Source organism: Sinocyclocheilus grahami, unplaced genomic scaffold, assembly GCF_001515645.1.
Source record: "Sinocyclocheilus grahami isolate Dianchi unplaced genomic scaffold, SAMN03320097.WGS_v1.1 scaffold855.1, whole genome shotgun sequence".
NCBI classification, from domain to species: domain Eukaryota; kingdom Metazoa; phylum Chordata; class Actinopteri; order Cypriniformes; family Cyprinidae; genus Sinocyclocheilus; species Sinocyclocheilus grahami.
The window spans coordinates 1-21282 of NW_015506034.1; the positions used below are offsets into that span (position 1 = coordinate 1).

The 21282-nt window shown below is 36.8% G+C and overlaps 1 protein-coding gene across 1 annotated transcript in view; it reads left to right on the top strand.

Moving 5' to 3' along the window:
- Nucleotides 1–401: 401 nt before the first annotated feature.
- Nucleotides 402–21282, top strand: part of LOC107563037 (LIM domain-binding protein 3-like) — a 36403-nt gene continuing 15522 nt past the window's right edge. The window contains exons 1-10 of the mRNA XM_016247812.1: nucleotides 402–511; nucleotides 600–756; nucleotides 2850–3001; nucleotides 6616–6786; nucleotides 10000–10075; nucleotides 13479–13501; nucleotides 15239–15442; nucleotides 16688–16711; nucleotides 17552–17718; nucleotides 17835–17871. Of these exons, the coding sequence (XP_016103298.1) occupies nucleotides 402–511; nucleotides 600–756; nucleotides 2850–3001; nucleotides 6616–6786; nucleotides 10000–10075; nucleotides 13479–13501; nucleotides 15239–15442; nucleotides 16688–16711; nucleotides 17552–17718; nucleotides 17835–17871 (1121 nt within the window). The remainder of the gene's footprint in view (nucleotides 512–599; nucleotides 757–2849; nucleotides 3002–6615; nucleotides 6787–9999; nucleotides 10076–13478; nucleotides 13502–15238; nucleotides 15443–16687; nucleotides 16712–17551; nucleotides 17719–17834; nucleotides 17872–21282) is intronic.

A 21282-nucleotide genomic window follows, 5' to 3' on the forward strand; every position in this document is an offset into this window, starting at 1 on the left:
GCATAGGCCTGCCTGGTAGAGGGGGCGCTAGCCTGAGTGATAGTATCTATCACAGCCCGTGAGAGGCCAGTGAGGTCCGCCACTTCTCGTCCAGAAGCCAGACACGCAGGTTCAACTGATCGGGACGTGGGTGCCAAATAGTGCCCTGCTCCTGAGAAAGAAGGTCCTTCCTCAGGGGTATTCTCCAGGGAGGGGCTGTTGAGAGGAGCATGAGATCAGTCCGGGTGGGCTAATATGGTGCAACCAGCAGTACCTGCTCCTCGTTCTCCCTAATCTTGTACAGACTTTAGAGTCTGTGCAAGGAGGCACACTGGGTGAAAGGCGTACTTGCGCAAACCCTGGGGCCAGCTGTGTGCCAGTGCATCCGTGCCGAGGGGGACCTCGGTCAGGGAGTAGAACAGATGGCAGTGGGAGGATTCCTGGGAAGCGAACACGTCCAGCTGGGCTTCCCTGAATCGACTCCAAATCAGCCAGAACATCCTGGGGATGGAGTCTCCATTCTCCTGGAAGGGTAAGCTGTTATGAGAGCACATGAGGAACCTCTGAAATCGTTTCGTCCTTAGATTCTTGTCGGGGTGGAGCAGATGTTGACACCACAGGGGGGCGCCCTTGGTGACGGGCAGACAAAGAACCAGATCTCGGTGGTTTGGCAACCGGAGTGTCCCGCCAAGGCAAGATGTGCTTAATGGCCTCTATCTGCTTCTGGACTGCAGAGAACTGCTGGGCAAAGTCCTCGACAGTGTCACCAAAGAGACCGTAGTTCTTGTTGATCTTTCTTTCTTGAAAACATATGAGAAAGGCCCTTACGAAGCGATCGGCTCTGAAGCAAAAATCTGAATGAGTGGATGCACGCCGCCATCTTATATACCCGTATGTACGGGGAGGGGTTTTGTATTCAAATTCCACTCGCCACTTATCATTGCCTGTTGCTTGTAATGCTCAGAGGTGATTGGGGCTCTCAAGTGAGACCCCTAACGTCAATGTCGACGTAATGTCGAATGTGACTGACTGAAAGGGAACTAACTTTCACTGTGATTTTGTATGTCTCCTGATGCTGTTTCAGACACATCATTCTCATTTTTTTGTTATGGCTGGTCTACTTCTCAGGCTCTTGAAATAGGCTTTGCAGTCTTGGCACTTCTGTCTAAATCCTTGGCTCACATGTGTATGCGTTCATTTATTCATTAAAAATTTAAAACAGATGGAAATGCAAAAAAACCCACAAAAAAACTGAGTCAGTTCTTCTAAATGGGAGATTTACTAATAGTCACTCAGGAAAACATAACACGATGTCAAAACTTCATAATCTAGCCAAAAGAGATTAGAGAGAGAAACATGCACACATCTGAAATCAGCTTTATTCATTTTGCATTTAGACTTTTTTTGTAAATGAGACAGTCCTTAGACATCTCTATGGCCGGCTCTCAGCCATGCACATTCAGGTTAAAGAGATGCTCTTTGGTTAAAGAGATGCTTCTGGCTCAAAACATAGCTGAACCCTCACCAGATTTGGAAGAAAAGAAACAGACTCTAAATCTTGATTACCTAGTATTATGGTACAGAGATGACACAATGCCACCCATCTGTGCAGCCTGAAGGTTTTCATGTATCTACTATATATAACAGAATACCAATGATGGTCTGAAACATGCTTTGTATGTCATGGAGAAAAAGAATTGACTCAAAATATTTTTAAAAAGTTGTCAATAAATGAACAATCTTTTAAAAGCAACAGTTTTCAGTTACCAGTTCCTGTAGATTTTTTTTTAATCAGTCAATGATCCAGTGATGTTAAGAACAGGTTTTGAGGTTCTGAAATTCTCACTAAACTTTTCAAGAATGTTGTATTTAACCCAAAAATCAAATTAAATAAATAAATCTAAATTAGGTCAAATGAACCTTAATTTTAGTAGCATTAAGAATTTTAAGTTTTTATTACATATAAATTTTCACACACAAATGTATAACCAGCTCATCATCTAATCTTATTTAATCAAAAGTGCAGTATAAACAGTAATATTGTGTAATATTTCAGCTGAATTTTTTTATATGGCAAAGCTGAATTTTCAGCAGTCATTACTCCAGTCTTCAGTGTCAAATAATCCTTCGGAAATCATTCTAATATGCTGATTTGGTGCTCAAGAAACATTTCTTATTATTATCAATGTTGAAAACAGTTGTGCTGATTAATATTTTTGTGGAAACCATGATACATTCATGTATTTAATTAATTTATTTTGTAACATTATAAATGACTTTACTGTCACGTTCAATCAATTTAATGCATCCTTTCTGAATAAAAGTATTAATTTGTTTCACAAAAATCTTTCTGACATCAAACCTTTGAACAGTAGTGTATATAACAAATTCTAAATTTATATAATTTCTGTGGAAGATATAAAGGTATTAATGAATCTCACAAAGGCTGTTAAAACATACGAAATATGACCCAGACGTGTTCTTTGTTTCGTTTACATTATATACTTCATACACATTATCTCAGTCTTCGGATCTGTAGACTAAGCACGTGACTTTATTCTGCAAACTCAGTCTTATTTTTAGCAAGAGGAACACATTGTCTGTGTCAGCACTAAGCATGCATGTGTGCATAAGATTTCTTTGTGCACCCAGCTGTCATGGATTCAGAATCCGAATGTGGTTTTATCCTCCACTGATTTTATTGACAGGGTATCAAGCAAGCACCTGTAGATGACAGAGCCTTCCCTTTTTTTCAATTTTATTCATACATCCAACCTACGTTATCAAATTATTAACTTGTCTAAGTATTGTGTTTGCAGAAGTGCTGACCTGTCAGTATTTAATTTAAAAGTTTGTTTGGTTTGTGGCAGATTACACCAGGGAGCAAGTCAGCCTCCAGCAACCTGATTCAGGGTGACATCATCGTGGCAATTGATGGGGTCAGCACAGAGGGGATGACACACCTGGAGGCCCAAAACAAGATCAAGTCTGCCAACTTCAATCTGGCTCTCACCATGCAAAGGTACAGTGCATTGTTAGTGTTTTGCAGTGAGGTCCGCCACTTCTCGTCCAGAAGCCAGACACGCAGGTTCAACTGATCGGGACGTGGGTGCCAAATAGTGCCCTGCTCCTGAGAAAGAAGGTCCTTCCTCAGGGGTATTCTCCAGGGAGGGGCTGTTGAGAGGAGCATGAGATCAGTCCGGGTAGGCTAATATGGTGCAACCAGCAGTACCTGCTCCTCGTTCTCCCTAATCTTGTACAGACTTTAGAGTCTGTGCAAGGAGGCACACTGGGTGAAAGGCGTACTTGCGCAAACCCTGGGGCCAGCTGTGTGCCAGTGCATCCGTGCCGAGGGGGACCTCGGTCAGGGAGTAGAACAGATGGCAGTGGGAGGATTCCTGGGAAGCGAACACGTCCAGCTGGGCTTCCCTGAATCGACTCCAAATCAGCCAGAACATCCTGGGGATGGAGTCTCCATTCTCCTGGAAGGGTAAGCTGTTATGAGAGCACATGAGGAACCTCTGAAATCGTTTCGTCCTTAGATTCTTGTCGGGGTGGAGCAGATGTTGACACCACAGGGGGGGCGCCCTTGGTGACGGGCAGACAAAGAACCAGATCTCGGTGGTTTGGCAACCGGAGTGTCCCGCCAAGGCAAGATGTGCTTAATGGCCTCTATCTGCTTCTGGACTGCAGAGAACTGCTGGGCAAAGTCCTCGACAGTGTCACCAAAGAGACCGTAGTTCTTGTTGATCTTTCTTTCTTGAAAACATACGAGAAAGGCCCTTACGAAGTGATCGGCTCTGAAGCAAAAATCTGAATGAGTGGATGCACGCCGCCATCTTATATACCCGTATGTACGGGGAGGGGTTTTGTATTCAAATTCCACTCGCCACTTATCATTGCCTGTTGCTTGTAATGCTCAGAGGTGATTGGGGCTCTCAAGTGAGACCCCTAACGTCAATGTCGACGTAATGTCGAATGTGACTGACTGAAAGGGAACTAACTTTCACTGTGATTTTGTATGTCTCCTGATGCTGTTTCAGACACATCATTCTCATTTTTTTGTTATGGCTGGTCTACTTCTCAGGCTCTTGAAATAGGCTTTGCAGTCTTGGCACTTCTGTCTAAATCCTTGGCTCACATGTGTATGCGTTCATTTATTCATTAAAAATTTAAAACAGATGGAAATGCAAAAAAAACCACAAAAAAACTGAGTCAGTTCTTCTCAATGGGAGATTTACTAATAGTCACTCAGGAAAACATAACACGATGTCAAAACTTCTTAATCTAGCCAAAAGAGATTAGAGAGAGAAACATGCACACATCTGAAATCAGCTTTATTCATTTTGCATTTAGACTTTTTTTGTAAATGAGACAGTCCTTAGACATCTCTATGGCCGGCTCTCAGCCATGCACATTCAGGTTAAAGAGATGCTCTTTGGTTAAAGAGATGCTTCTGGCTCAAAACATAGCTGAACCCTCACCAGATTTGGAAGAAAAGAAACAGACTCTAAATCTTGATTACCTAGTATTATGGTACAGAGATGACACAATGCCACCCATCTGTGCAGCCTGAAGGTTTTCATGTATCTACTATATATAACAGAATACCAATGATGGTCTGAAACATGCTTTGTATGTCATGGAGAAAAAGAATTGACTCAAAATATTTTTAAAAAGTTGTCAATAAATGAACAATCTTTTAAAAGCAACAGTTTTCAGTTACCAGTTCCTGTAGATTTTTTTTTAATCAGTCAATGATCCAGTGATGTTAAGAACAGGTTTTGAGGTTCTGAAATTCTCACTAAACTTTTCAAGAATGTTGTATTTAACCCCAAAATCAAATTAAATAAATAAATCTAAATTAGGTCAAATGAACCTTAATTTTAGTAGCATTAAGAATTTTAAGTTTTTATTGCATATAAATTTTCACACACAAATGTATAACCAGCTCATCATCTAATCTTATTTAATCAAAAGTGCAGTATAAACAGTAATATTGTGTAATATTTCAGCTGAATTTTTTTATATGGCAAAGCTGAATTTTCAGCAGTCATTACTCCAGTCTTCAGTGTCAAATAATCCTTCGGAAATCATTCTAATATGCTGATTTGGTGCTCAAGAAACATTTCTTATTATTATCAATGTTGAAAACAGTTGTGCTGATTAATATTTTTGTGGAAACCATGATACATTCATGTATTTAATTAATTTATTTTGTAACATTACAAATGACTTTACTGTCACGTTCAATCAATTTAATGCATCCTAAAGAGATGCTTCTGGCTCAAAACATAGCTGAACCCTCACCAGATTTGGAAGAAAAGAAACAGACTCTAAATCTTGATTACCTAGTATTATGGTACAGAGATGACACAATGCCACCCATCTGTGCAGCCTGAAGGTTTTCATGTATCTACTATATATAACAGAATACCAATGATGGTCTGAAACATGCTTTGTATGTCATGGAGAAAAAGAATTGACTCAAAATATTTTTAAAAAGTTGTCAATAAATGAACAATCTTTTAAAAGCAACAGTTTTCAGTTACCAGTTCCTGTAGATTTTTTTTTAATCAGTCAATGATCCAGTGATGTTAAGAACAGGTTTTGAGGTTCTGAAATTCTCACTAAACTTTTCAAGAATGTTGTATTTAACCCAAAAATCAAATTAAATAAATAAATCTAAATTAGGTCAAATGAACCTTAATTTTAGTAGCATTAAGAATTTTAAGTTTTTATTACATATAAATTTTCACACACAAATGTATAACCAGCTCATCATCTAATCTTATTTAATCAAAAGTGCAGTATAAACAGTAATATTGTGTAATATTTCAGCTGAATTTTTTTATATGGCAAAGCTGAATTTTCAGCAGTCATTACTCCAGTCTTCAGTGTCAAATAATCCTTCGGAAATCATTCTAATATGCTGATTTGGTGCTCAAGAAACATTTCTTATTATTATCAATGTTGAAAACAGTTGTGCTGATTAATATTTTTGTGGAAACCATGATACATTCATGTATTTAATTAATTTATTTTGTAACATTATAAATGACTTTACTGTCACGTTCAATCAATTTAATGCATCCTTTCTGAATAAAAGTATTAATTTGTTTCACAAAAATCTTTCTGACATCAAACCTTTGAACAGTAGTGTATATAACAAATTCTAAATTTATATAATTTCTGTGGAAGATATAAAGGTATTAATGAATCTCACAAAGGCTGTTAAAACATACGAAATATGACCCGGACGTGTTCTTTGTTTCGTTTACATTATATACTTCATACACATTATCTCAGTCTTCGGATCTGTAGACTAAGCACGTGACTTTATTCTGCAAACTCAGTCTTATTTTTAGCAAGAGGAACACATTGTCTGTGTCAGCACTAAGCATGCATGTGTGCATAAGATTTCTTTGTGCACCCAGCTGTCATGGATTCAGAATCCGAATGTGGTTTTATCCTCCACTGATTTTATTGACAGGGTATCAAGCAAGCACCTGTAGATGACAAGCCTTCCCTTTTTTTTCAATTTTATTCATACATCCAACTTACGTTATCAAATTATTAACTTGTCTAAGTATTGTGTTTGCAGAAGTGCTGACCTGTCAGTATTTAATTTAAAAGTTTGTTTGGTTTGTGGCAGATTACACCAGGGAGCAAGTCAGCCTCCAGCAACCTGATTCAGGGTGACATCATCGTGGCAATTGATGGGGTCAGCACAGAGGGGATGACACACCTGGAGGCCCAAAACAAGATCAAGTCTGCCAACTTCAATCTGGCTCTCACCATGCAAAGGTACAGTGCATTGTTAGTGTTTTGGAGGTGTGTGTGTGTGTATAACTGTTCAAAAGTTTGAGATCACTAAGATTTGTTTATTGTTTTTTTATGTTTTTGAAAGCAGTCTCTTATGCTCACCAAGACTGCATTTATTTGATCAAAAGTGCAGTCAGAACAGTAATATTGTGAAATATTATTACAATTTAAAATATCTGTCCTGATTGAAATGAGACCAGGAAGTTTTGCTCAAGGAAAACATCCCAGGATGATTCCCGTTTAGGTTTCTTCCATTCTGGTGAACGTAATAAAATGATGATCTGCCATGTTTACACTGTGATGCTATTTAATCTGTCTTGGCGACCATAAGTTTGTAACGCTCTGTATCTGCACTGACAACTCTGGGGCAGCCTAGTTTTTCTCATCCTCTTGTGTGGTCTGTCAATTCTGTAGCTACAAGCAAATTATTAATTTAAGTAATTATAGTGAATACAGATGATAGCGGGTCTCATGGGTTACTGTGATGTAGATGCTATTGTTGGCTCATTCACTGCAGTGTAATAAAAGTAGGCCTTGACTGTTCAGTGTAGTCAATCATGGGATTAATTTTTTATGAACCGTAAACAGACTGCAGCTTCATTATATCACAAACATATGTGACCAAGATTTTATGTGGGTTCAGATGAGCTCTGTATGTGTTTAGCCAAGGAAAGGTCATGTGATTTTATTGCCTTCATGTTAGTTGAAAAAGAAGACATAAAGAGTTAAGACATAAACTCGCTGGTTTTATCAGATCAGACTGGCTGCTGATTCATGTTACTCATTTTCAGCATTACTAGACAAGCGTCCTATAGCCAAGCATCCACACATTTAAAAAGCTCTTCAAAACAGACAATGAATATCATGCACTCAGAAGCTGGAGCTTCTAGAATCTTTCTTCACAGCCTCTGGCGAGTGTCCATTCATCCATTGGCAACCTCATACACCAATTAACTTGATAAGCTATTTTCTTTTTGCCTTGTGCTCCAACTCAAGGCTGCCCAGCACTGACACAGTATAGCTTTAAACAAGGTTACATTCACACTGCAGTTGATCTGGATCACTTTCTTATTCTTATATGGATATGATTTTCGAACTTTTCAGTTAGATCGGAGTTCATGCAACTTTATTTACATTCATTTAACTAGCTCTGTATTCATCTTAATTGTATGCTAGATTTACCAATTAAATTAATGCATGAATTGCACTGCGTGAAGTATTACACTGAAAGGTAATAAATAAAGGGGGAAAAGCATTTAAAAAACATATTGATGCACTTTAAGTGTAAAAATATATGCTACCATTCAGTAAGATTTTTATTCAGCATGCATTCAGGATGCATTTTAAATAGATGCTGTTTTTCTCATCACTTTGACACTTTATATTCATCAAAGAATCCAAAAGAAAAAAGTTCAATATGTTAATATTTTTGAAAAAGTAATTGATCATGTTTCTTGAGCACCAAATCGACATATCAGAATGATTTCTGAAGGACCATGTGACTCTAAAGGCTGAAATAATGGAAATAAATTATATTTTAAAATGCAAATAGAAAAAAAATAATTAAAATTGCTAATATTTCACATAGGGATGCAGTGATTAACCGGTTTCGCGATTAACCACGCTTTTAATCCTCACGGTTAATTAATCGTAAAGGTTCCGCTAAACCGAGTGTTTCTGTTACACGGAATGCAACTGTTGCAGCTTGCGCAAACGAAAACAAAGTTACACTAGTGATGCACCAGCTTAAAATGACGTGCTTATCAGAGGCACGGAAGCTAATACATGCATTATATTAACTGTGACAGAGTGACCAAACAGCGAAGCTTTATTTCCACCAGAGAAATGCCTGTCGATAGTGTGGGACCATTTTGGGTACACCAAGAATGACCAGGGTGTCATTTAAACCCTGGTAGTGTATATACTGATGCCAAATAATGTTTTTCACTTGCTTTAAACATTGGCAGTAGAAACTAAAATGTTAATGCTAATGCATTAGCAGTTTTCAAACTGGAAGACTGGAAGAAGTTCTAATATCTTATTTCAAGTAACAAAATATGATATATTACATTATGAAATGTGTTGATGGTGTTATGATGAACATGACAGGCTAGATGTGTGTTACGTGATTGTTTAGACAGTGTCTGGCATGGGCCACATTTAAAAGATCATGTAAATAGCTTCATATGTTAACAGCATCAGATTTGAGCTGAAAAAGTCATAATTGGGACACATTGAAGGCTCTTGGGTAAAGTGCTCAACTAATCAAAAGAGTGGATTGAAGGATATCTGTCATTTATTCTAGGCATGTAGTACAAATATCAATTATCAATAGATGAAGCTTCAGATTACTAAGAAAAATCTCTTTTTTCATTTATTTGTAGCTTTCTGTGTTATGTTTGATTCAGAGGAAGTGGCATGCTTGGGTTAGTGTATCTCCCTCATGGACAATATCTGCACCAGTCATCTGTGAAATACATGAAATATATGAGTTTGTAAAAACATCCTTGATCTCGCCAGTTCAGGTTACAATTCTGATGTGTCTTATTTCTTAAGTCAGGTTTACTGTTAGTTCACTTTATCATGAGCAAAGCCCCAAAAAAGGCATGTTCACCTTTTATGTCCCCTCTTTGAGCATACCTGCAGGGATTACACTGGACTATCCTTCCTTTGCTTTAACACTCTTAATAGATCCCAGAGTTCCCTCGGCAAGGGTTGTTGTTGTTGTTGTTGTTATAAAGTAGACACGTAGGGTGATATAGACTTTAACATTTGTCAAGATACGTTATTTACTTTGTCGTCAACCTCTACTGTGTTCAAGGACTTCTCTTGTGTCAATTGTTCTTTGCTCTTTTTGCAAAAATTTTCAAACAATGTGCACTATAAAGTATGTTCGTTTTTTCTCTTTTCTCTTTTTAACTTTTGTGTACAAGGCAAGTAATGTTTTGATTTTTGTTCTTCTGAAAAGGTTCAATTTGGCACAAAATCTGTTTGGACAAAAGCATTTTTCTGATAGCTGCAAAAAAAGAAAAAGTTCTTGTCTTTTTGCTACAAGATTGTATATGGCTGCATCATGTATCTAGAACTGTGTGTGAGATGTTTATAGTTCACCACTGGACATTGCAATTTTGTCATAAAAGATGTGATCCAGACAGTCTGTCTTTTACTTCAAATGTTTACTCAATTTTATCACAGGTCAAAGCGACCCACTCCAGTTCCCATGACAACACCAAGGATTGACTCCCCTATGCCTGTGATCCCCCATCAGAAGGTCTGTCACACGTTACTCATGCACCACTCACTGGCATGCATTCTACATACATCTACACACAGTATATGTCTATGCATTCAGATATTTTAAGTCCATATTGAATGTCCACATTACATTCCAATTAGAGAAAGTATAATTTAGGCCTCAGAGCAAGCTTCGGCTGAAGTCCACAGTTAAAAGGGAATTTTTTATAGGATTATGTTAAAGATTCTTTTTAGAGGGTAATATAATAGATTCTGGTCTTTGGTTCTACCTTAATTCAGGATGCCTTTATCATGTATGATATGATAATAATATACAAATGTTCTGCTCTATGTAAAAAGCCTTATGATGCCCCCTGCTGGTTTTCACTTTGCATACTCGGCAAAAAGTTAACAGCATTGTTAATGTAATGCTGTTAACAATTAGTTTGGCATTTCATTAAAATATTGTGTTAGTCACACAAAAGAAAAGCTCGTAAAGCCTCTGTTTCAAAACCCTGATTAGTACATACACATTCAAAAACATACTTACTCAGCAAAGATGCAATACATTATCAAAAGTCACAGTGAAGACATTTATAAAATTTCATAGTTGATCACGGATTCCACAAAAATATTAAGCAGCTGTTTTCAACATTGATAATAATAAGAAATGTATCTTGAGCATCAAATTAGAATGATTTCCGGAGGATCATGTGACACTGAAGACTGGAGTAATGGCTGCTGAAAATGCAGCTTTTCCATCAAAATAAATTTAATTTTAAATGTATAATAAAATAAGAAACAGTATTTACTGTGTTTTGATCAAATAAGTGCAGTCTTGGTGAGCAAGATGTCTTAAGAGACTTTTAAAAATCTATAAATCTTTTTGAATGGTAGTGTACAAACTCATATTATGTTTAAGAATGTAAAGAATAAGTTGTTTCATCAAAAAATTAGCCATTTCCCACCTTCATGTGGTTACAAATCAATATGATCAGACTTTCTTCTGTTTCAACAAAAAGGAGGTATTTTTTTCTAAATGTCCTTCCTGTTCTTCATTTTAATGAATACAAAATATGAGCTATAAAGCTTTAAAATAAACATTCTGCGAAAAAATAATAAAATGTTTTTCAAACAACACAAGGGTGCATACTGTAAATTATGACTGAATTACATTTTTTGGGGGGTGAACTATTCCTTTAGCTTTCAGTAAAACATCAAGTCATCAGTTTTCAAATTAATTTACACAGTTTACGTAGTGTGAACAGTTAAATTGTTATCATTCTAAGCTTTCCTCTGATCAGCTCCTTCTGTTCTTTCTTTCTCAACACTGTCCACACACATGCACGTTCCCCTTTAAGGATCAGCCTTTGCAAATGAATGGGGCCCTCTCAACTTCTGCTGAGACAAACTCTAGCTACTCAAGCAAGCACACCAACCAGTCCTATAGCACTGTGGTGAGCAGTAGCAGAGAAGCTTCTGTTCCTGCTCAAAGCCATTTAGCTGCTCCGAGGGACAAATCCACCTCCGGGCAAAAAAGCCAGCAGTATAACTCCCCCATCGGTCTGTACTCTGCAGAGACATTGCGAGAGATGGTCATGCTGCAAGAGAGGGTTAAGAGCTCGGGGTCAGGCATGCCTAGTTGGTATGTAATCATAGATCTGACGCTAGCAGCCAGGTGCAGTAAACCTTAACCAATCCTATTTAAGAAATATAGTGTTTATTGCTAAATTAACAGTTTAGAATTTCTAAAAGAGGTTAGAATTAGTGGGTCGGTTATAGTTCAGCCCCACCTGGCTGCTAACGTTGCTCTTGACAGAAGAATGACAGCAGCCATGCAACATTCAGAAAAGAGAGGTTACATCTGTTACATTGACCCTATCCCCCACTGGCCTTAGCAGGCCAGAGGAGGATCTAGTTAAAGCTTCAAGCCTCTGAAGGAATGTGCAAGACAAATTTGTGCTGAGGCTTCAGTTGGAAGCGGCCCTCTTTCAGGTACAGTGATCATGTAATACCAGATAATACATCCACCAGAGGAGTTAGATTGAAAAAATTTGCTGTCAAAATGGAAAATACAATACCGTTCAAAATTCTGGGGTCAGTAAGATTTGTTTTTTGTTTTTTGGAAGAAATTAATACCTATTAATTATATTTAGCAAGGATGCATTAAATTGATCAAAAGTAACTGTAAATACATGTATAATGTTCCAAAAGATTTCTATTAAAAAACAAAAAATGCTGTTCTTTTGAACTTTCTATTTATCAATGAATCCTGAAACAAATTTTATTAGGTTTCCACAAATATATTAAGCTGCACAACTGTTTTGATAATAGTAAGACACTGATGATAATAAGACATTTTCACCAAAATATCATATCAGAATGATTTCTGAAGGATCATGTGACACTAAAGACTGGAGAAATGGCTGCTGAAAATTAAGTTTTGCCATCATAGGAATAAATTACATTTTAAAATATATTAAAATAGAAAACAGTTATTTTAAATTGTAATAATATTTCACAATTTTACTGTATTTCTGATCAAATGAATGCAGCCTTGGTAAGCATAAGATACTTTTTTTCAAAACCTTTTAAAAATCAGACAAACTTTTGAAAACAGACCCCCTTTTAGAAAACAGACCCTAGATTTGTATCTGCATAAATTCATGTTCTGATAAGCAAAGCAAGCTGTTGTATTGAGACAATAAATGCACCATATCACTTTCCCAGTTTGACAGTTTCACTTCTGTGTTTTAACCTCAAAGCAATGCACTTTGGCAGTACTGTGGTGGATTAGGTAAATGGACGACAATGTCCTGTACCCCTCTCCATTTACTCACTTCCTCAAATGCGGTGAAAAGGGTCTTAGCGTGTGCCTCAGCACAGAGGAAATCTCAGGCTATCCAGTGGTACGGATAGAGACGGGTGAGAATGCACCTGTCGGCTCTCCCTATAAAAGGTCATGGAATTTCAGGGTTCAGTTTCCTAACTACACTGATACAACCCCACCCCCCTCACTCCCTCCTGTCACATTTTGCCAGTTGTGGTCAGTGACGCATCTTTCACCTTCAGTTATTTATTTATTTGCCTCTTTGAAAGGCGACTTGCTACTATGTGCACAAACACGTCATATCACTCATGCCAAACACACACACACATTGGTGTGTAATTTCTGTGTCACAAGCAGAATTTGTCTATTTGAGCAGCCCGACTGGGTCAATGTTGGGTCAACCAGTGGCTTGTGTTTAGGGCAGGACATCCTGTGGAAGACAGGAAGTGTTTGAGCAGGCATTATTTGTACAATTCTGAAATTACACACTGCACCTTGAAAATCTGATGAGATTCCTCATCTTGAAGAACTTTCACTGGCACAACCAGTGTTAAGTTTATGTGAGTTGCTAACCAATGCCCTTGTTTCTGTTTCCTTTCGCCCATTGTAGGTTATTACCAACAGTCCTGCCAAGTTAGTAACAGCCTCCTGGAATAACGTTGTAGTGCTCTGTGTGGTATACGTGCATGGTATTGTTTGGAACTGCCTTTGTGGTATAAAATGTGGTTAGTGAGATTTGTCATCCTGTGCAATCACAGCTTGCTTTAATGATGTACTAATGCTTAATGTAAACCTATACTACAACACAGAGAAGCATATCAGAATCTTTGGAATATGTTATTATGAGAATCCCAGTTGGCACTGTGATACAGTGTGTGTTTTAGGAGACTCAAGAGGTTTGCTTGTTGAACTCATGTTAAGCTTTGAGAATATGTTTATCCTAATTTGATTGGCCTTCGTTAGGCACTTATCAGTTAGTATACTCGTTGTGTTTGGGTTGGGAATCAAGAACTGTTTCTTATGCTGCGTTCACACCATGTCGTAATTACCTCATTTACTAGATGACAACCCGGGACTATTAGTTGTGTACACTACTAACGGCAAAATTAATGTGTGTCATTTCAGTAATCAATAGATAAAACCACAATATAACAAGTAAAAGTCATTAATCAAAGGCCGTATTAATAATAAGTATAGTTTATAGTTAATTATTTAGTGGGATATTGGTTATTTAACTCTTTGATAGCTACATTAAATTGTATTTTATCTCTATTATTTTCCGATTATTCGTGCATTATTAAGACATTTAATAATAATGAGTTATAGGGATTATTAAACAGAATTATTCTGAAATAATTGCATAACTATTTTACTGCTGAAGCCCTTGCTATTTTGAGTGTTTCTGCACGATGATGTGGTGGTCATGTGGTACAAGTTGTAAGAGTACAAGTCTTAACTACTGTAATTCCGACAATTGAATTCCATTTGTTAAATTATGTCCAGTTCTGTTAACAGTTCTTGCACATATATGCGCGCTGAAGCCCTTGCTATTTTGAGTGTTTCTGCACGATGATGTGGTGGTCATGTGGTACAAGTTGTAAGAGTACAAGTCTTAACTACTGTAATTCCGACAATTGAATTCCATTTGTTAAATTATGTTCTGTTAACAGTTCTTGCACATATATGCGTTACTGTACTGTTAATCTTTTACAAGAATTGTTGAACATTTATTAATTTATTCAAATCATCTTGGCATCCTTTTTTTTCAAATATTTATTTGTTGAAATTACTAAAGGAATCACTAAAAGAGCTGTTGAGGAACTGGAATGGTTAAGAGGAATTAGAATCAGGAATTTAAATTCTAGCTGATTCCCATCCCTGTTTAGTATATTATGTTGTACTGCTTCTTGTAGTTATACATACAATAAGTAATTGTATGTGTTGTGTGCCGTAGTAAGTTTTTGCTGTGAAGCGTGTTTTTGATGTCTTGTTTCTGCCTTAAAAATTAGACTGAACCTTTTATTTATTTATTTATTTATTTACCTATTTAATTATTATCATATTATGGTTTAACTAATTTTGTCTCACCTGTAACACTTTCCATCATGAATTTCCATGCTGGTCCAGAATTGGTCGACCAGCATGGTTTTTCTGGTGGTTAATCCAATCAAGAAGCTTTGTTGAAATACCAGCACGCCAGCATCCAGAACACAACATATGCTTATATTATCAACTTGGTTCTTACCTTTCCCTCCCAATTCACTGTTCACATACTCTTCATCTCACTCTCTCTGTCTAACCTCCCTGTTATCTCTCTTGTCTCTCTTCTACCCATACTCATCCCTTATCACCACTCCCTCACTTGTACAGTAATGAATACCTGCCCAGCTTCAACCCAATAGCTCTGAAGGACACTGCACTCTCCACCAACAAACCCATTGAAGTTAAGGGGCCTGGAGGCAAGGCCACCATCATCCATGCGCAGTACAACACCCCCATCAGCATGTACTCCCAGGATGCTATTATGGATGCCATTGCTGGCCAGTCCCAGGCCAGGGGTAGCGAGCTGTCTGGGTAAGACCTGTCGCACCTAACTGTGTCTTCTCCCTCCTCCCATGAACTGCATGACACACGTTTGCCATAATGCCTGTCAAACAGCCACGCTTGTCTCGGCCAGCGCTATCTGCTAATGCTCAAGAGGCTAAAGACTTCCTAAGGATGTCGGATCATAGTCTGGATATAGTCTTATTCTTCCTCGGTTTCACAGTATTGATCTGATGATGATGTAAATCGAAGGTTTTCGAAGTCTTCAGTGGTAGCATATGTTATGTTGAGTTTCTGTGGATTCAGCTGGATTTTTGTGTGGTTTTCAAATGGGAATGATGATGAGAATGCTCAGTTAGGGATCCTGGTTTATGGGCGAACTACCCTTCAAAAGTTTCGGCTCAATTGTTTTTAAAGAAATTATTATTATTATTTCAGAAAGGGCGCATTTAATTGATCAGAAGTGACAGTAAAGACATTTAAAATGTTACAAAAGATTTCTATTTCGATTATCTTTCTATTAAAGATTTCTATTTCTATTATAAGTGCTTTTCATTTGAACTCTATTCATCGAAGAATCCTAAAAATCATAGTTTCCACAAAAATATTAAGCAGCACAACCTGTTTCAATATTGATAATAATAACAAATGTTTCTTGAGCAGCACATTATCAGATTAGAATGATTTCTGAAGAATCATGTGACACTGTAGACTGGAGTAATGATGCTGAAAATTCAGTTTTGCCATCTCAGGAAAAAATTATATTTTAAAATGTTAAAATATAAAAAATTGTAATAATATTTTACAATATTACTGTTTTTACTGTATTTTTGATTAAATATGTGCAGCCTTGGTGAGCATAAGATACTTTTTTCAAAAACATTAACAATCTCACCGACTCCAAACTTTTGAAAGGCAGTGTGTGTTTTGATAGTGTGACTTGGTAATCTGTACTGGTGTGAGTTGTGTATTTGTGCACTTTTTCTGCTGTATATCCATGAGTTTAGCAGTGATCTATACATATTTTTATGTTTGTTGGTGCCAGTTTTCTGATGTCCTGTGGTTTTTGTATGGTTTTAAATCATGAAAATGAGAGATCAGGCTTTCGGTCTTATGTCAGAAGCCACTCTCTAATGCATAACATAGAAGCTTTATCTAATTTTCCCTCTCTCACTCCAATCCTTTCATCCATCACTTCATCTGTCCATTACACTGTACATCATGTACCCGGTCCCCACCCTACCTGTGTCCAATCTCAATGGCCCTGCCTGGCAGCAATGAAACTGACTCTCCGCTATCGTAAGTACCCTGATCCATCAGTTTGATATGAGCAGTCTCATTTCGTCTCTTCCCTTGCGCATTGCATGCCTGATCACCACATTATCCTTTTCTCTCTCATCTCTCTGTCTAACCTGCCTTTGATTGATCTGGAGCATCTGGAGTTCTGAAATGCACCTGGTTTTCATGAGCCGAGACTGTGACTTTTGAAATAGTTGTATTTTGTCTTTTTATTTAGCCGAATGCAACAATGACCTCACATACTACTCTTTTTGTTCCTCTCAGACTGCACCTTTCACTTGCCTTTTAAATTCTATTCTGAAACCCTTAATATTGCTGCTAGGTGACTTTAAGAGTATTTGGTGGAAACATGTTTAAATGGTGAGGTTTACAGGAGGGTCTGCTAATGTGGAAACAGAGTTTTAGATGCCAACAAACAGATTTCTGAATGCTCTGCTCTGTCATTCTTCTGGGTAAGAGATATAATGTGTCTAAAATATGCTGTCATACTGCATTTGGTAGTGATAAGCAAGCTTCTGGCCACAATGCCCATGCTTTTCTTTTTATTAACACTTATATGAAATATGCTGCATAATATTCATTGACTTGTATAAAATCATCAGTGTTAACAAACATATGTTACGCTGTACACTGTAAATTAGTGATAATGGCAGTAAATTAATCAGAATGGATGCATGTACATCCCGGTGCATTATCTATACAGTTTTAACTTTAAAAAACAACAACAATAACAAAAGTGTTTTTAATGTCATTAAACATGAAAATACTTTTGCTAACATTCCGGTCCTGCTGATAGGAAAGTGTGTGTTTTCAAGCGACCGGCTCTTTCTGTGGTTGCAGTAATCTGCCAGTTAAAGACCGTGTTATAGACAGTGCTTCCCCAGTGTATCAGGCCGTCATCCCCAGTGAAACTGATAAACTAGAGCCGGCTGATTGGGCCAAAAGAGCCGCCCAGCTGCAGTCCAAGTCCTTCCGTGTCCTCGCCCACATTACTGGAACTGAATACAGTAAGTCTGCCTTCATGTTTTTGTCACTTTGCTTTTGTTTTGATATAGATTTTGATTTACAGTGTAGAGTCTGACTTGTTCTCTCTTTGTCTTTTCTCTTCTCCTCTCCTCTGCAGTGCAAGACCCTGATGAGGAAGCTCTAAGAAGATCAAGGTAGGCATCTAGCAGCAGCATCTGGTGGCCACATACTTGACCTGTGCTGAAATCCAGCCCCTCTGCCTCTTAAACCTTTGAAAGGCTGATCGAAAAGCTGACATATGATCAGATCCCCCAACCAGACCCCCAAAATCAGACACCACTCTCTGTGCTGAACTTGTTTCACACTCATTAGATGCATCAATCTAATACAGCTTGTATGTATTCATAGTAGACTGTATCAGGGGTGTAGTACAGAGGATTTTAACTTTTGTTAAAGAGACTGTTACTTGGTAAAGTTTGGGTGCTGAAATATAAGAATATGTACCTGAAATATAAAAATATTTATACTTAATTGAAAGCTTTCACATTTAATTGTACATTAACTTTTACTTATTTTATTTAGAATTAGACGTTGCATTACAAAATGCTTGCTAAACCTGTCTTTGCAAAACTATATGTGACCCTGGAGCACAAAACCAGTCTTAAGTCGCTGGGGTATATTTTTAGCAATAGCCAAAAAACATTGTATGGGTCAAAATTATCGATTTTTCTTTTATGCCAAAAATCATTAGCATATTAAGTAAAGATCATGTTCCATGAAGATATTTTGTACATTTCCTACCGTAAATATATCAAAACCTAATTTTTGATTAGTAATATGCATTTCTAAGAACTTCAGTTGGACAACTTTAAAGGCAATTTTCTCAGTATTTAGATTTTTTTGCACCCTCAGATTCCAGATATTCAAATAGTTGTATCTCGGCCAAATATTGTCCTATCCTAACAAACCATATGGAAAGCTTATTTATTCAGCTTTCAGATGATGTATAAATCTCAATTGATTGTGAAAATTGAATTAGAGAAAATTGACACTTATGACTAGTTTTGTGGTCCAGGGTGACATATACAATCTTTCAAATTGGATGTGCAAATAACATAGCATAAACCCAGTTACTTGATGGTAAGGGTTTTGAAATTATTATCCATACAACCCTGGAGCAAGCCCCACCTACAGGAATTACGTATTGCAAAACTAGAAGTTCATCCACCTTGAAAAGTGACCCCAAAAGGGCAACAAACATTTTTACTACATAGTGTAGTAAAAATAAAACTGGAGTGAAAAGGTGAAAGGGCATTCATAATTACAATTATTAAAGTTGTGATATGTATTTTGAGATGTGAAGATTTTCTCTAAATATTTATAATTGAGTATTTAGTTTAAGTTGTACCTGAGTACAAGCATAAATTCCTAAAATTCATAAATTACTACTTATTAATGTTATTACTACATTAGTAAGGGTGTACAGTTACTTAAATACTGTACTTTACACCCCCGGTCTGTGGTACTTACATCAAGCTTTATATTTCATATATCTTTAGCTCTCATTTATTTCACACTGTCATTACTTATCTGACACAATACAATGCAGAATGTGACCTCTGGCATTTAGTTACTTGAACATTTTAGCTCAAGGCAGCCACATTTGTATACACTCATATCTTGGGCAGGGAAGTGAAGGCCATATTCCCTAACCCATTTCTCCACCCTCTCTTTTCTCTTTTTTTCCTTCCCCTTTTGTCTTGTATATATGTCTTGATGTTACAGGGAAAAGTTTGAATCTGAAGCCAAAGGCCCTCGTTTTGCCAAACTGAAAAACTGGCACAATGGCCTGTCGGCACAAATACTTAATGTGCCTCAGTAAAGCACCCCAAGACAGAGAGAGCTAGACAGGTGGCATAGACAGAATGCAGTACTGCTTTAACAGGAAAGTCAAAGCATGTGAGAGGAAAGCAGAAAGAATGAAGATGAATGTCAATTATGTTGTTTGGCTCATCACTACAGTTTCAAGCTAGTTGTTCACTCTATAGTATAGATTTAGGAATTGTTCATAAGAGTGTTGCCACCATTTAAATTCTCTCTCTTGTATCAGATTGTTTGCTTACATATTGATGATTGTTGAGAACATCATTGCATCTGTGCACAAGTCTTTTAAATCCATCAAATAAAAGAAATGTGATGAACTAATCATGTTGAAATGCTTTTTGACACTGAGATTTGTTTATGCATGGATTCAAAAGATGTCTACAGAAAGGAAATTAACTTTAAACTTTGTATTAAATATTGTTCTTTAAAAATGCCCTAATATTACTATTTAGATATATAGCCTATAGCCTGATAACTTTTTTTCTTGTGAAAAGGCTGGAAGTAATCATTCCCATTTTATTCTTGGCCATAAGTTCACAAAGAAGCCGCTCTGCTTTTTAGAATGTGATCTGTGGTTCTCAGCAAGGGGGCCAAGTTCTTGGCAAACTTGTTTAAAATGATTTATTTTAATGATTTAAAACTAATTTTTTTAAATGAAGTTTAGCATTTTAAGAGTTACATTTATTGGAATATCCAATAAATGTAACTCTTTTAAAATGCTAAAACATGTATGTGTGTATATATATTTGTATGTATACAGTATGTGTGTGTGTAATGAAGGTGTAGAACCATCTCAAGGATGATCAGAAGAAATGGACAGCACCTGAGTTAAATATATGAGTGTCACAGCAAAGGGTCTGAATACTTAGGACCATGTGATATTTCAGTTTTTCTTTTTTAATAAATCTGCAAAAATGTCAACAATTCTGTGTTTTTCTGTCAATATGGGGTGCTGTGTGTACATTAATGAGGAAAAAAATGAACTTAAATGATTTTAGCAAATGGCTGCAATATAACAAAGAGTGAAAAATTTAAGGGGGTCTGAATACTTTCCGTACCCACTGTATATATATATATATGTATGTCTCCCCTCAATAACATTTTTTTTTATTGGAGAACATACAGAATCAGAACATTGAATCTTCTGGAATCACAAAATTAATTAAATAAAAAATTGCATTTAAATTTTAAAACATTTATTTAAAAAAATTGAAAGCAAGCAGTGTTGTCATAATTACGTCAGAAATACCAGAGGAAATATCTTAGGCATGATGATACACTGGGCAAACTTAAATGATTTTAGCAAATGGCTGCAATATAACAAAGAGTGAAAAATTTAAGGGGGTCTGAATACTTTCCGTACCCACTGTATATATATATATATGTATGTCTCCCCTCAATAACATTTTTTTTTATTGGAGAACATACAGAATCAGAACATTGAATCTTCTGGAATCACAAAATTAATTAATTAAAAATTGCATTTAAATTTTAAAACATTTATTTAAAAAAATTGAAAGCAAGCAGTGTTGTCATAATTACGTCAGAAATACCAGAGGAAATATCTTAGGCATGATGATACACTGGGCAACTTTGGGAAATGTTGCCGTCAATGGGCAACCAGGTGAGACACAGGGCCCACGACCGATCTAAAATATCCAGATAGAAACATGTTACCCATTCTCAATGGAAAAGTGCCCAGGCAAAATTGCTCAAAAAGT